At 48.5% G+C, this 14,440-nt stretch overlaps 1 protein-coding gene across 6 annotated transcripts in view; it reads left to right on the forward strand.

Annotated features, from left to right (window-relative positions):
- Positions 1–14,440, forward strand: part of PRDM16 (PR/SET domain 16) — a 284,989-nt gene that overhangs the window by 260,980 nt on the left and 9,569 nt on the right. For 4 of the 6 annotated variants that reach the window (XM_072917258.1, XM_030289174.4, XM_030289176.4 and 1 more), the window contains 4 exons: positions 747–2,148; positions 5,641–5,728; positions 9,265–9,434; positions 11,360–11,437. In XM_072917258.1, the coding sequence (XP_072773359.1) occupies positions 747–2,148; positions 5,641–5,728; positions 9,265–9,434; positions 11,360–11,437 (1,738 nt within the window). The remainder of the gene's footprint in view (positions 1–746; positions 2,149–5,640; positions 5,729–9,264; positions 9,435–11,359; positions 11,438–14,440) is intronic. The other 2 variants (XM_030289175.4, XM_072917257.1) reach the window with 1 other exon arrangement.

The raw sequence follows: 14,440 nt of genomic DNA on the forward strand, positions 1-14,440 counted from the left end.
TGCTTCCTGCCATGCTAGGACTAATGGGAAGCAGATGAGCTGGGATAAATAGATGTTATCATTAAAAATGTATGATTAGGGCAAAGATGTTCTGAGGGGAATGGAGCATCTTCCCTCTTGATTTGGGCTGAGAGATTTCTTCAGCCTGGAGAAGGTTGTGTGGAGGTCTCACAGCACCTTCCAGGATCTGAAGGGATGGCAGGGAAGGTGGAGAGGGACTTCAGAGTGACAGGACAAGGGGAATGCATTCAAATTGAAAGAGGGGGAATTTAAATTGGATATACAGAAGAATTCTTCTCTGTGAGAGTGGCAAGGCCATGGCACAGGCTGTCCAGAGAAGCTGTGGCTGTCTGTGGATCCCTGGTAGTTTCCAAGGCCAGGTTGGACAGGGTTTTGAGCAGCCTGGGACAGTGGAATGTGTCTGGGGGTGGGATGAGATGGGCTTTATGCCCTTCCCAACCAAACCATTCTGCGATTCCATGATAATCTTTCCTGCAAATTCCCCCAAACTTTGAGCAGAGGTAGCACACCCCCTCAGATTCCTGTGTTTCAAGAGATTCTCCAGGACGGGCTTCATCCCAAGGGAAAGGCAGTGATGTTCCACTGCTCTCCCCTCTCCTGCCTTCGGGGAAGGGAGATCTCAGGGCAGCGGTGTGGGGGCGGGCTGGTGGATCCCACGGTGAATCCCTGCCATTTTCCTGTTAATTTCATATGGCTTTTGTTGTTGGTTCCTGTTGACGCTTTAGGTGAGGTCTGTCACAAATCCTACACGCAGTTCTCCAACCTGTGCCGCCACAAGCGGATGCACGCGGACTGCCGCACCCAGATCAAGTGCAAGGACTGCGGGCAGATGTTCAGCACTACCTCCTCCCTCAACAAGCACCGGCGCTTCTGCGAGGGCAAGAACCATTACAGCCCCACCGGCATCTTCGCCCCCGGCCTCCCCCTCACGCCCAGCTCCATGATGGACAAATCCAAGCCCTCTCCCAACCTCAACCACGCCAGCCTGGGTTTTAATGAGTATTTCCCATCCCGCCCGCACCCTGGTGGACTCCCGTTCTCGCCAGCCCCCCCAGCCTTCCCCGCCCTCACCCCGGGATTCCCAGGGATTTTTCCGCCTTCTCTGTACCCCAGGCCCCCCTTGTTACCACCCACGCAACTGCTCAAAAGTCCCCTCAACCACACTCCGGACGCGAAGCTCCCCAGCCCCCTCGGGAACCCGGCGTTGCCCCTGATCTCCGCAGTGAGCAACAGCAACCAGGCTCCTTCAGGGGAGGAGAAATGTGAAAGCAGCTTGGAAAACTCCTACCTGGAGAAGCTAAAAGCCAGGAACAGTGACATGTCCGATGGCAGTGACTTTGAGGATGTCAATACAACCACGGGCACAGATCTGGACACCACGACTGGCACTGGCTCTGACCTGGACAGTGACGCGGAGAGTGACAGGGACAAAACGAAAGACAAGAGCAAACAAATGGAGACCAAGCCAGATTTTGTCAGCAGCTCGGTGTCTGCCAGTTCCACCAACACCACGAGTGAGATCCCTCTCTTCTATTCTCAGCATTCCTTCTTTCCTCCCCCCGAGGAGCACCTGCTGCCCACCACGGGCGCTGCCAATGACTCTATTAAAGCTATCGCCTCCATCGCAGAGAAGTATTTTGGGCCTGGCTTTATGGGGATGCAGGAGAAAAAGATGGGTTCGCTCCCGTATCATTCCATGTTCCCTTTCCAGTTCCTCCCCAATTTCCCCCACTCCCTCTACCCTTTCACGGAGCGGGCCCTCAATCACAACTTGCTGGTCAAGGCAGAACCAAAGTCACCCAGGGACCTCCACAAAGTCGGTGGCACCAGCTCGGAGTCCCCCTTCGATCTCACCACGAAGCCAAAAGAGATGAAGCCAATCCTGCCGCCCCCCAAGGTCCTCCCAGCCCCGTCCTCAGGGGAGGAGCAGCCACTGGATCTGAGCATTGGCAACCGCATCCGAGCCAGCCAGAACGGAGGGAGAGAGCCACGGAAAAACCACATTTATGGGGAGAGGAAGCTGATGGCAAGTGAGGTCTTACCTAAGATTTCCCAGTCCCAGCTGCCTCAGCAGCCTTCCCTGCACTACGCTAAGCCATCGCCCTTTTTCATGGACCCCATCTACAGGTATTAACATACCCTGCCTTAAGCCTTTCCCTAACCAGCTCCTTTTCCAGCTGACACCACACCCTGAGGCAGGGGAAGGATGCAGGTTGGTTGGGAAGAACAGTTGAATATCTGCTGTTGTTGTCTGTACTTCTCGACACATTGAATTTCCTGAATGGAAAGGCCTGAGTAATTGCAAGGAGCCCTCATAATCAGTGTGTAAAGAACACATCCTTATTTTGATAAGGAAGAAACTTGACCTATTTAAGGACTCTCCCACGAGCCATCGCTAAGATGGCACTTCTGCTGGAGAGATTCCAGAGGTTTGATTCGATAAGAATGCAGAGTTCAGATTGCCTTGGAGCCCTGGGCTCTCATGGCTTGGGAATGAGTCAGGAGCCCTGGGAGCCTGGAAATGCAGCTCTCCCACTGACTGACTCCAGGGCCTTTTGTGAGGCACTTCACCTTTCTTCCTCCCTCCCTCCCTCCCTTTTCCTTTCTAGTGCCTTTTCTTGGGTTTTTTTCCGTTCTGCTGGTGCAGACCCAACCTGCAGAAACATGTTACTCTTGGAGTAACAAGTACTGTGTAAACACATGGTAGCGTGTTACTACCCAGATCTCTCCCAGATACATTTCTCACAGATTTATCTTTCTTGGGAGATAACAAGGCCTTTCTGGTGTCACTTGAACAGATGGTCCTGAGGAGGGCCTGATGCGTTACGTCAGAATGAGCTGAACATGGAAGGCGTGTGTAGAGCAGGCTGGGTGAAGTTATCCAAATGTCAGCTAAACTTCCAGAAGGAATCAATTCAGGAGGAAGCAAAAAGGGAAGACTTTGGCCTTTTGTTGCTTGAGAGCTTTTTATAAAACCTGTTCCCGAAGGAAAACTATTATAAATTTGTGGGGAGGGTAACAGTAAATTTTGTGTTACCCATCCGGGCATTGCCTTTGGATAAGGTGGACATGGCACGTTCAATTTCAGCAAAGCCCAGTGAAAAGGCACGTCCTGAACTAGTTTGATTTAGACATTAACATGTTTAAATTATCCATTACCATGTCTAAAATGCTCCACAACATCCATCTGGATATATGTGCTTGTCCTGGAGTGCTCCTGGATTCAGTTTGTGCAGGTGAATGCTTTGTCCTTGCATTCCTTGTGCTGAATGCCTGGTGGTCCTTGCTGTGCCCAGCCTGCTGGAAGGCTAAAGGCTGTTCTCCTGCAGGATCTGCCACGTCCCTGGTGCTGGAAAGCCTCAGAGCCACCGAGGTGTGATGGTGGGATGGGTGCTCGGAGGGCTGCGAGCACCACGACAGCCCAGATGTCACCGCCGGCCGCTGTTGCAGGGCTGATAACTGTGGGAAAAAGTGATGTCAGTGTCTGGCCAGGCCAAGGAGCTGTCGGCTGGGATGAGGATTAGTGAGCCCTCACTGCTGGCCAAATGAGTGTCTCTGGCTCTGCCAGCTCACGGGGGTGATGTGCCCACACCGTGCCATCTGGGGTGGGGACACCTCCCAGCTCAGGAGGTGCCATGTCCTGCCTGACACCCACCGTGGCTATCTCCTCCAGGAGAAATCAGACATGGTGTGAACAGTGTTCATATAAAGTACTCCTGGGGGAAAAAAAATATCAATAAATGGATAGAAAGGCAAAAGAATCCTTGTAGGGTCCTTCCACCTCTGGGCATTCTCAGCAGGAATGCTGAAATAACACGGCTTAGAAAAGCTGCTGCCAATTAAAACAGCGGCCTCGGGAAAACCGTAAAGGCCCAGAAGACAGATGGAAGTGAGGGATGGGGGCATCGTTTGTTGCATTCCATGGGATGCACATAGTTTTAGTCATGTGTTAAAATAGAAAGTCAGCGGTGGCGTTGCTTGCGAATCAGACTTCTGATGTAATGAGCGAAACAGCCCAGCTTCCAAGTCCCAGCTTGAAAAATATGGAAATATTTTGTTTCTAAACTTCCCTTTATCAGACTGTCTCACATCATTTGGCTCCTTCATTTTTTTCTCCCAAAGGCCACTTAAATCCTTGACATTTTCTCCTGGTGATATAATTTAATGCGGCCAGACAGTCTGAAATGGGGGCAGTTTTTAGCTCAGCCCGTGGGGGTGACGTTCTCAGGCACTGGGCTGAAACGATCGGCTTAATCCTCCAGGCACTGCGGAATTCGGCTCTGACGGGGACGTTGGGACCTTGTGTTTCCATTCCCGGTGCTGGGACATGGCAGAGCTGGGGAAATGCTGTCAATTCACCAGATTTTACGCACACGGAGCAGGCAGGGCTCTCCCCAGATGGCTCTGCTGGGATCAGGGATGTTCCTTTGGGCATTTCAGCAAATCTGGGCTGGTCAGAGAGGCTCAGGGAGAAACTTTTGACTTATTCTTTGGTTTTTCTGGCAACTCAGACCCATAAAAGCATGCACCTTCCAAAGCCCCCTAATTCTGACTGCATTTCCAATCCAGCTCTTCTCTTTCCCTCTACCCAAGAAGAATTAAATGCAGATTAAGCACAGTTCGCTGACTGCACTCGGCAGGGCTCTTCTTTAAACTCTTTGGTAATTTGATCCACACACCAATCAGCTGAAATGCAGCAAAAATAATTTGCTCTCAATTTATGCTAGACTAATGTAGTTGAAATCACTCTTACTCTTGGATTTCGGCTGGTTTAGCTGGATGGACTCAATTCCAACAGTTTAAAGATGCAGCTGTGTTTGTTGGAGTTACTTCCTTAACACTTTTTTCCCTTAGAGAACATCTCAGTTTGTCTTTTTGGTGATTCCACACCTCCATTTCCCTACAAGAAGAATATTTTGTGGAAGCAAAGCCAGTATTTTCAAAAATAGGAGCCTCGCTTTAGGGTCATTTCTGCATCTCTGATGCTTAAACATGAAATATTTGAGTGGGCCAAGGTGATATCAGAAGAACTTGGGTTTCTGAGCCACTTCAGAGTTCTCCCACCAATCCCTCACTTTTTAAATCCTTGTCCACATGGGCTTGCCAAAGAAACTCAATGCAAATTATGTCTCAGCTGCGAGGGAGGAAACAAATATGAAACACCTAATGATTTCAGCACGCTTGGGGCTGCCGAGTCTGGCCCAGTGTTAACTCTTCAGATAAATGCAAACTCTCAAAGACAATTTTTTTCCATGCGGGGGCTGCCTGCTGTGGACCCTAGAGCTTCTCCTGCTCAGACAGTTTTGCTCTAAATGCAAGATTTTCCATGACCTTTCACAATAGCAGAGGTTTATAAACCACTGCAGCAAAGCAGGAGCAAAATACTTTCTTAGTCATCAGCCTGAAAGCTAAAAAAAATCCTGCCCAAAGCAGGGGATTCGTGTTCATATTCTTTCCAGCACTTTCTGCGGGGCAATTGTGCATCAGAATCTGTAGTGTCCAGGAGAAGGGGGTGTAAGATGTTTGTGTGAGCAAGAGAATAACTTGTGTGTAAATTCAGCAGAGTGTGGCTGTGCGGGGCTCCCTGTGAGGTATGTAACCCTCTGTGTTGTTGTCCAGCAGGGTGGAGAAGCGGAAGGTGACAGACCCCGTGGGTGCCCTCAAGGAGAAGTACCTGCGACCCTCCCCGCTGCTTTTTCACCCCCAGGTAAAAGCAGTGGCACTGCTGAGGGATGCTGGGGTGGAGCTGGTGCACACTGGGATCACTGGGATCACTGGGATCACTGGGATCAGCCTCCTCCTCATCCAAGGGTCTGACTGGAAACTCCACTGTTTTCCACTAGCTCCTTCCAGAACACATTTAATTCACAGGTTGAGGATGATGGCAGCTGTGCTTTGCTGTTTCCTTTGCATTACCAGAAAAACAGGGATGAGGTCTGGGCAGCTCATAGGCTCTGCCAAACTCCCCTTCCACAGCCCACAATGCCTGGGTGGTTTTTCCTTTGGGAACACCTTGGGGGTGTCATTTGCAGTGGTACAAGGTGGAGAAGGACTGCCCAGCCCCAAGGCAGCAGCATTCCTGAATTTCCCACATCATGAGGAGTGTGTGGAAGTGCCGGGCACTGGGTTCAGCTGTGCGTGTGACAGTCCCCAGCTATCCCCATCCCTCCTGCTGTGCCCAGGCTGGGATCCCAGCTCCGTGCTCCTCATTGTGCTCTCCTTTATATTCACAAGCATTGTTCTGCCCTGATAATGTTTCCCACCTTAGATAAATAACTCGCAGGTTTGTGAAATCTGGGTCCTGGTTGCTTTCACAGCTAAACTTAGTTCCCGCATTGTTTCGCACCAGCCTCAGAGTTTGGTTAATAACTTCCCCCGATTTTTCCTTCATCCAGGCTGGATAATGGTGACAGGCTGGCCAGGAACATCCTGTGTTTGTGTGACTTAGAATAGTGGGGATATCTGCCTGTAAAGAATCTGATAGCAGGGAGGAGCCAGCGTGGCAAAGCAACCCAAGGAGACGATGAGAAACATTCAGACCCCAAGCAGGAGCAAGCTCTGGGTGGAAGGTTGTTGACATTGTTCCTGAAATCCTGACCACGTCCTCTTCCCATGGCAGTGAAAAGATCTGGAAGGTCTGGTTATCTCTAACAGCTTATCACACAGAATAGCCTCAAATTCACAATCACTCCAGCCCAAAGCTTCCTGATAACTGATTTTTAATAATGATTTTTAATAAGGCGGGCGCTGTGTTCAGATCACTTGATCTGGAGAGGCGCCATTCCCATGCTGCAGTCAATCAGGTATTTCAGACACAGCAAAGGAACACAGGGCATTTGTTCCAGAAATGGGAGATTTGTACCACCAGATCCCCTTCCAGTATTATCACAGAATCTCCAGTATTATAGAATCACGGGATATCCTGAGCTGGAAGGATCATCCAGTCCAACCTGTGCCCTGCAGAGGATACCCCCAATAATCCCACCCTGTGTCTGACAGCCTTGGCAGCCTTGAGGCTGTGACCATTCCCTGGATCCAGCATTGCTAAGAATTCTGGATCCTGGATCTTCTCCTAAGAAATCACATTTTCAGGGTTCCTGCTTCTGCTTTCTTCATTAGGACCAACGTTCCTGTGCCTGGTCAGTCAGAGTCACGTTCTACCCAGGCTTTCCTCACTCCAAACACGAGTCTGGTCTCAGCCTTTTCCTCTGTGACTAATCCCCAGCTCTCTCAGAGTGCCCTCACCAGGATGTGCTGAAGCCAGAAGATGTGATAAAAGCATTCAGGAGATGTTTCCTCTCCCAAAATGAATTTCAGGCGGCTCTTATTTCTTAGCCAGTCGTTGGCAGAAGTTCCTTTGCTCCCTGGGAGTTTTCCTACATTGTCTATTCCAAATGAAACTCTGGACAACATAAATAACCAGTGTAACTTTTTGATAACTTAATGGAAAGCCTTTCCTCACCTGTTAGGTTTCTTTTCTTCCCCCTTTCTGTTTTATTATAACCAGGCAGTTGTTCCCTAAATAGCAAAGTGCCTTTGCCACTGGAGAGGCCGTGGCCAGTGTTTAGAATTTTAAAACCAGCCTACGGCTCTCAAGCTAGCAAATATCTCTGACTAAGTGCCTAAAGAACAGGGCACAACAAAGGAGAGCTCCAGGTACCTCGGCGAAGGGCTGAGAGCTCGGCTCTGAAAGGTCCGGAGAGCTTTTTAACGTGATGGTTTTGTTGCATGACTGGCAGCTGGGGCAGAGCTGGTGCTGTAAATGATCAAGTAACCTTTTCAAGTGGCTGGTGCTAAGTATTACTTACTATTTATCATGGGCTGGGAGCCTCCAGCTAAGGGGCTGTGGATCTATTATAGGGAAATGGGGGTTACTACTCCTCTTTTTTTACAGCTTATGAATGCTTGTCAGCCCTCACAATGTCTTCAGGGGTGATTAAGACAACTTTTTTTTTCATAGCCGTATATTTTCAAACAATATCTTGGCTCTCTTCCCCCTCTGCCCCCCCTCCCTTCTAAAGCCCAGTTTAATAAAGTGTAAACGTGCAAAAGGTCAGCCCTTCCTGTACAATCGAGCATCTCGGGGTGATGTATGGCTTCCTACTGCCTTCCGCTCCTCGCTGCCGCCCCGGCTGCTCCCGCCTGTCCCGGTGATGTCAGCGCAGCCAGGAGGCAGCTTTATTGCTGCCTTGTTTGTGTTATCCCTCTCCTCTGCCCCTGCCATCTCCAGAGCTCTCAGGGGTGCACGGAGCTGGGCCTCGCACAAGTCGGCGTCGTCCTCTGAGCCGCGTTGCTCTCTTGGGCTTGAGTTTCCTGTCGCGCTGTAATGAAAGTAAAAGCGCTGTTCTTTAGGCGGGATTTTAATGCAGGTCCATTTTTTCCCTTTTTTGCACATGGTCCAGCTTCATTCTTTTCTTTTCTGCTTCCCCCTTCTCCGTATCTCCCTTTCTCCCTCTTTCTGGTGTGGTGTTTAATCTCCTGTCTGTGAGAGCAAGTCCAAGTCATACAAACTAAATCTGATCAAGCACCCAGGGACATTCTCCTTGGTGTCTGAGCTCCAGGCCTTCATGCCAGCTGCTCCCACCCCAAAGGGATGTGTAGGTGTTGCCCCACCTGACCATAACTCACCCAGCTGCTGCTCACATCCAGGGGTTTGGCTGGAGCTCCCTTTCACTCCAGGGAACTCAGCCATCTCCCACCCATCCTCCTCTCCTCTCCTCTCCTCTCCTCTCCTCTCCTCTCCTCTCCTCTCCTCTCCTCTCCTCTCCTCTCCTCTCCTCTCCTCTCCTCTCCTCTCCTCTCCTCTCCGACCCCAGGATGTTGTAGGAGACCTACCAAGACTTTGTTTTGGGCTTGGGTACTGAGTTCTACCTCAGGCATCTGACCATGGTTTAGTTCCTGTGTTTTCCCAGTAAAATGGATGTCTCAGGTGTACTCTGAGATAATTTTTGATCCAAAGTGCTGAAAGTGAGCACATGCACACTGCAGAAAGTCATCGAGTGCTCATTTCTGGGGCCTAAATGCCTGCCTTTGCCAGTTGTGCCTTTCCTGCTTTCTCCATGACCAATAAACTACTCCAGTCTTTCCTGGCTGGATTCAGTGGCTCCATTTCCCACTGTGCCTCCAACTTCCAAGACAGCCAACACCAGCAGGAGGCTTTGCCCGACCAAAACTGGTGTTTCGTGCATCAGATCTTGCCCTTCCCAGGGATTTTTCTGAGGAGCTACCTCCTTGTCCTTGCAGATGTCGGCCATCGAGACGATGACGGAGAAACTGGAGAGCTTTGCAGCCATGAAGGCCGACTCTGGCTCGTCCCTGCAGCCCCTTCCCCACCACCCCTTCAACTTCCGATCGCCGCCGCCCACGCTCTCCGACCCCATCCTGCGCAAGGGCAAGGAGCGCTACACCTGCAGGTGAGCATCCCACAGCATCCACACTGAGCCCCAGGGCGTGGAGACATCCCGGGATGTGAAAACGCCCCAGGATGTGCCACCCCAGCTGGGCAGCTGCACTGGGCACCAGCGCGGAGCGGAGCAGCCCCACACCGACATCTCCGCCAGGAGGGAAAACAAGGAGCGGTGGAATCAGAGCAGAGCAGGGATGACTAATTCCCTCTGAAATAGCTTGTTTTGTCTGGTAGGAAATCAGCATCTTCTGTTTGCTTTGTAATTTTTAATAACCTTGGGAGCAGATCTGGAGATTCTCAAGCAAACCCAACTCCCCAGGCCAAGTCTCTTGCGTGCGGTGGCAAACGCCGCCGTTCCCAATGCCAGTCCCGGCTATATCCAACCTCAGCTATGGAAAAAGGATTGAATTTTTAAAAATGGCATGCAGGAAACAACTTTTTCAAACTATTCTATCCACAGAGCTCGTCACGTACCCATCCAGCTCCAAACTGGAGCAGATCAAGGGTGTTTAGTAATGAACCTCTGTCTGCTGTCGCAGTTTCCCCCCAAGATTCTCTTGGTGGCTCCTGCTGAGGGGATTTTTTTGGGTGCAGAAAGTGGGTACAAACTTTGGCTGACGTGTCTCTTATGTTCAACTTTGACATGAGAGTTGCAGGCTCAGATTTCAGTTGAGCATTTGGAAATTTGAGGTTTCTACTTACAAAAGGGACTAAACTTAAATTTTAGATGCGCACTCACAAGCTAACATTTGGATTTCCGTTGCTGGGGAACACTCACATTAACTGTTCATCTTCAGGACAGCTGAAGGTCTCTGAAATAAGAAAAGTCTCTCATGGCTTCCTCCTACAATAGGTTTCATAGTCGCAGAGGGCAGCCCCTCCTCCTTAGGTCTTTATTTCCCAATTAGTGTTTTTATTTATACCTTTTTGATTTTACTGTGGACTGGATTTATGGGAGAACACAATTCCTTCCTTTATTAATTTCCTACGGCTGCATTTCCTTCCTCTAAGCAGCTGTCACCCTCCTAACCCACAGCACTGGTGCTGCAGCCTTTATCCAGAGAAAATTCTGTGAATTCCAAGGATGAAAGAGCAGATTCCGTTTGATGAGCACATCAACAGGGCTATAAAGGAGATGTAGAAACATCTCAAGTGCCAATCTGCCCAGGCAGTGATTAAACCCTCTGTACCCTGATGCAGGAATGCCGTAGTTAAACCCTGCCTTCAAGTGCCATGTCCACACTTCCTTTGAACACTTCCATGGATACTGACTCCAGCACCTCCCTGGGTATCCCATTCCAACGTCTGACAAGCCTTTCTGTGAAAAAAAATCCCAAGTATCCAATCTAAACCTCCTCTGGTGCAACTTGAGGCTGTTTCCTATTGTCCTGTCCCTGATTCCGTGGGAGCAGAGCCCGACCCCACCCGGCTGCACCTTTCTCTTAGGGAGTTGTAGGAGTGAGAAGGTTCTTCCTGAGCTTCCTTTTCTCCAGGCTCAGCCCTCCCAGCTCCCTCAGCTGCTCCTGCTCCTCTGTAGCCCTGTGACCCCGGGGTGGGAGATTTGTCCTCCCCATCACCTCCTCAGATGCGAGCACATGAAGGGATTTGGGGAGCAGTGTCAGAATGAGGGGTTTATGTGGTGCTGTGGCATCTTTCATGGTTCTGTTTCTCCAAAGTACCCAGTCTTATTTGCAAGGCCATCCTTTAAAGCTTGTTTCAGGTTCCATTTTTCTCTCAGCAATTTCTGTCCTATTCCATGGCATTTCCAAATCAGCATTTCTTACCTCAAGGTTTGCACACAGATGTGCGAACCTTCTGTCAGGCTTGGAGAATTCCCTATCCATTCCCAATCCATTTCCCACAGCATCCCTGGGCTCTCCTGATAGTTTCCTGTGCTTCTCCTGATGGTTTCCTTTGGCTGTCCCTATCCAGGTACTGTGGCAAGATCTTCCCACGCTCAGCCAACCTGACGAGGCATCTGCGGACGCACACAGGGGAACAGCCTTACAGGTGATGTTGTCCCCCATAAAAAACCCTTTCCCAAACACTCCTCACTCACCACTCTGGTATTTCCACCCCCCCTTTATAAAGCTGTGCCAGCAGAATACCACAGGCCTGGAGCATTACACAGAGTGATTCATAGGGTTGTATATTATGTGTACCAGCCAAAAATAATCAGGCTTGGCAGCTCGAAGATAGACACTTAACTTATATTTAGATGTATGCTGGCAAATGAGGGCTCTGATTTGCAGTGTTGTTTCACACTCACGTTAACCATTCATCTCAAGGACAGCTGAAGGTGCTGAATGGCTCTGAAATTCGGGCTGGTTTGAAGGGCTTGCCAGGACCTTCACTGTTGGGGTTTTTTTGGTTTTTTTTTTTCTTTTCTTAATGCACATCAGAGGTGATTGGAGTAGGGGATCAAAAAAAACAAAGGCAAGAAAAAACATGTAGATTTACCTGCCTTAAAACTGAATTTTGGTAGTTTCTGAGCTTAAATCACAGAGTTTAAAAGGAGAGCTGGGAGGGGGGATTCACATAGAGTCTCACACGTTTGTGACTGTTTAAGGTAAAAGGCTGAGCTATTTTTTGTTAGCTGGGGACAAGGTGATGTGATTTTGATGCTTCAGTCTGCACAAGGACTGTGTCCCAGCCCAGTGGCTTCTGTGGCTCCTGCCCAAGTCAGGGCTTTAAATCTGAATAAAACTCACAAGAAAATATATGTATTATGTGTGCCTAGGCATATAAATAACTATTTCTCATGGAAATCTTTCCCCCCAGCATTTTCTCCCAGCGAGTTACAAGCAGTTTTAAAAAACTTGGGGGGAAAAATTGCCTTTTTTGTTAGAATGAAGTCCAGAAATGAGCAAACCTGAAGGAATGATGAATCGAGAGCTCGCTGCAAATCAAGCCTTGTGCTTGCCATGAAGTGAGGGAGTGTTTTGCAGGTTGTCAAACAATGGTAACAATTCCATTTCGTTTTGGGTAGCTGATATTGCAGCCTTTCATACACAGCCATAAGTTCACAACAAAGCAAATGGAGCAGTTATTAAATAAAGAGAAACACAAATTTATGAGCAGCAAAAGGCCATGTGGTCAAATACATCACATTTTTATGCTCAGTTTAACCTAAGAATTGACTCGCCCACATTGTAATCCTGCTAGGCTGAGAATCACGTTTATTTTCCATCCAGCATTTTTAGTGTAGACATTAAGAAAATTAAAAATACACCAAAACCACCCCCCAAAGCAGACATATATTTTGGATTATATCCCTGCTGTGATGTTTGGGGTTGTGTTATTTGATATGCCTGAACGGGCCCTGTGTGTTCCCTGTCCACTGCAACACTCACTCCTGATTATTCCGAGGTCCTTAGTTCAGTTTTCTTCCAAAAAAGGAGACTTGCAACTTAACAAAGGTTAGGAAAATAAAGATTTATTTGATCTGGTCTTCTCCCAGCAAATAGCCTGTGTGGGTTTTTTAGAGGTCTGACTCCTGGACAATGTTGAATTCTAACAGCACTCCGGAGAGCCGGGGCTGCGTTTACAGACGAGCTTTAATTATCATTGATTTGCTTTTCCTCTCAGAGAGCTGAGATTTGCAGCTTTGGCAGCCAGACTTGTTTTGAAAGCTTGGTTTTTAAGTGCTGACTTCAGGCAGGTAAAAGGAGGTTGCTGACTTCTCAGTGTTTCACTGTTGTCTCCTTTGCAACTTTGTTTTTGATTGTTTAATTATTTTTTTTTACCCTATATAAAAATATTTTTATATGCAATAATTTCAGTGTTAATTCGAATATTAATTGTTATGTTCTTAAAGACAACAGGCTAGAAAATAAGGTGGTTTGGGTTTGATTTCTGATGGTCACTGATTAAGTTTTTTGGAGTTTGTTGGGGGGAGGACTATGAAGCACTCAAATTTCTTAAGTGTCTAATTATGTATAAAGTGGGAATTAATAGCACATGAGCAATAGTGAGGTAGATTCTTTTTACAAAGAGAAAATGCAACATCTTTTCTGAAGAGTGAGAAATACCTGATAATGTACTTCCTAAAAATCAAATTATTTGAAAACACTCCGAGCCCCTGTGCCCTACAGTGAAATTCAGCATGTTTCTTTTCACTCTTTCTTTTTTTTTTCTCTGCACCAAACCTGAAATTCTGGACTGTGTATTTCAGAATTCAGAATAAAAAGTCCCTTGGTGCCCTTGTGTCCTATTATCTGCATTAAACTGGAACTCACAGCCAGCAGCTGACATCTACCATGTCATTTAAATTGCACATAGCTCAATAAATATTGAAGACATTTCTCATTTTCTGGTTTTCAAAACACAGCCTGAGCTCACCCCTGCTAAAAACACACTTGAAGCTGAGGAGTCACTCCGAGGGGGAGTTGCTGTCCATGTGTTTTTTTGGTTTTTCCTGCAATTCTGCCTCTCCAGCTCACGCTGATCAGTGCAAAACTTCGTGAGAGGGACTGGGGAAATCCTCCCCCATTCCCAGGGTTTGCTCCCTGCTCTGTCCCGTGTTGTCCCAGGTACCCGAGCTCCTCCAGCTCCCAGGGGTTCCTGTCAGAGCTCCTCAGCTCCAGCCCTGGCTCCTTCCTTGCTGTCCCTCCCTCCCACTTCGGATGTTTTCATCCCTTTAGGCTGATAAGGGAGAAGCTTTGTCGGGCTGTTTGCAAAGCAAACACCGCAGCCTTTGAGTTTTATTCTTCCCTTCCCTCGCTGTTCACCCTGAATTTCAGCTGGTTCCCCTGTCTGGGCCATTTATTTAGATTAAAACCAGCACCGACCCCTCTGGGACCACAAATAACGGCGGACATCTCCCTCATCCCTTTGCTCCCAGGCATTCCCTGCTCCTTCCCAGTGCCCCTCTGGTTCCTATTTTTTTTTTTAACAAGCTCTTTATCCCTCCCCATTCTCATAGCTCATGGTCAGGGTGAGGACCTGTCACAGGGAACGTTTCAAAGGCTTCCTGAACTTCTAAATAAATGGATTTGGAGGAGGCCAGGTCGT

This window comes from Taeniopygia guttata, chromosome 21 (assembly GCF_048771995.1).
Source record: "Taeniopygia guttata chromosome 21, bTaeGut7.mat, whole genome shotgun sequence".
Taxonomy (NCBI): domain Eukaryota; kingdom Metazoa; phylum Chordata; class Aves; order Passeriformes; family Estrildidae; genus Taeniopygia; species Taeniopygia guttata.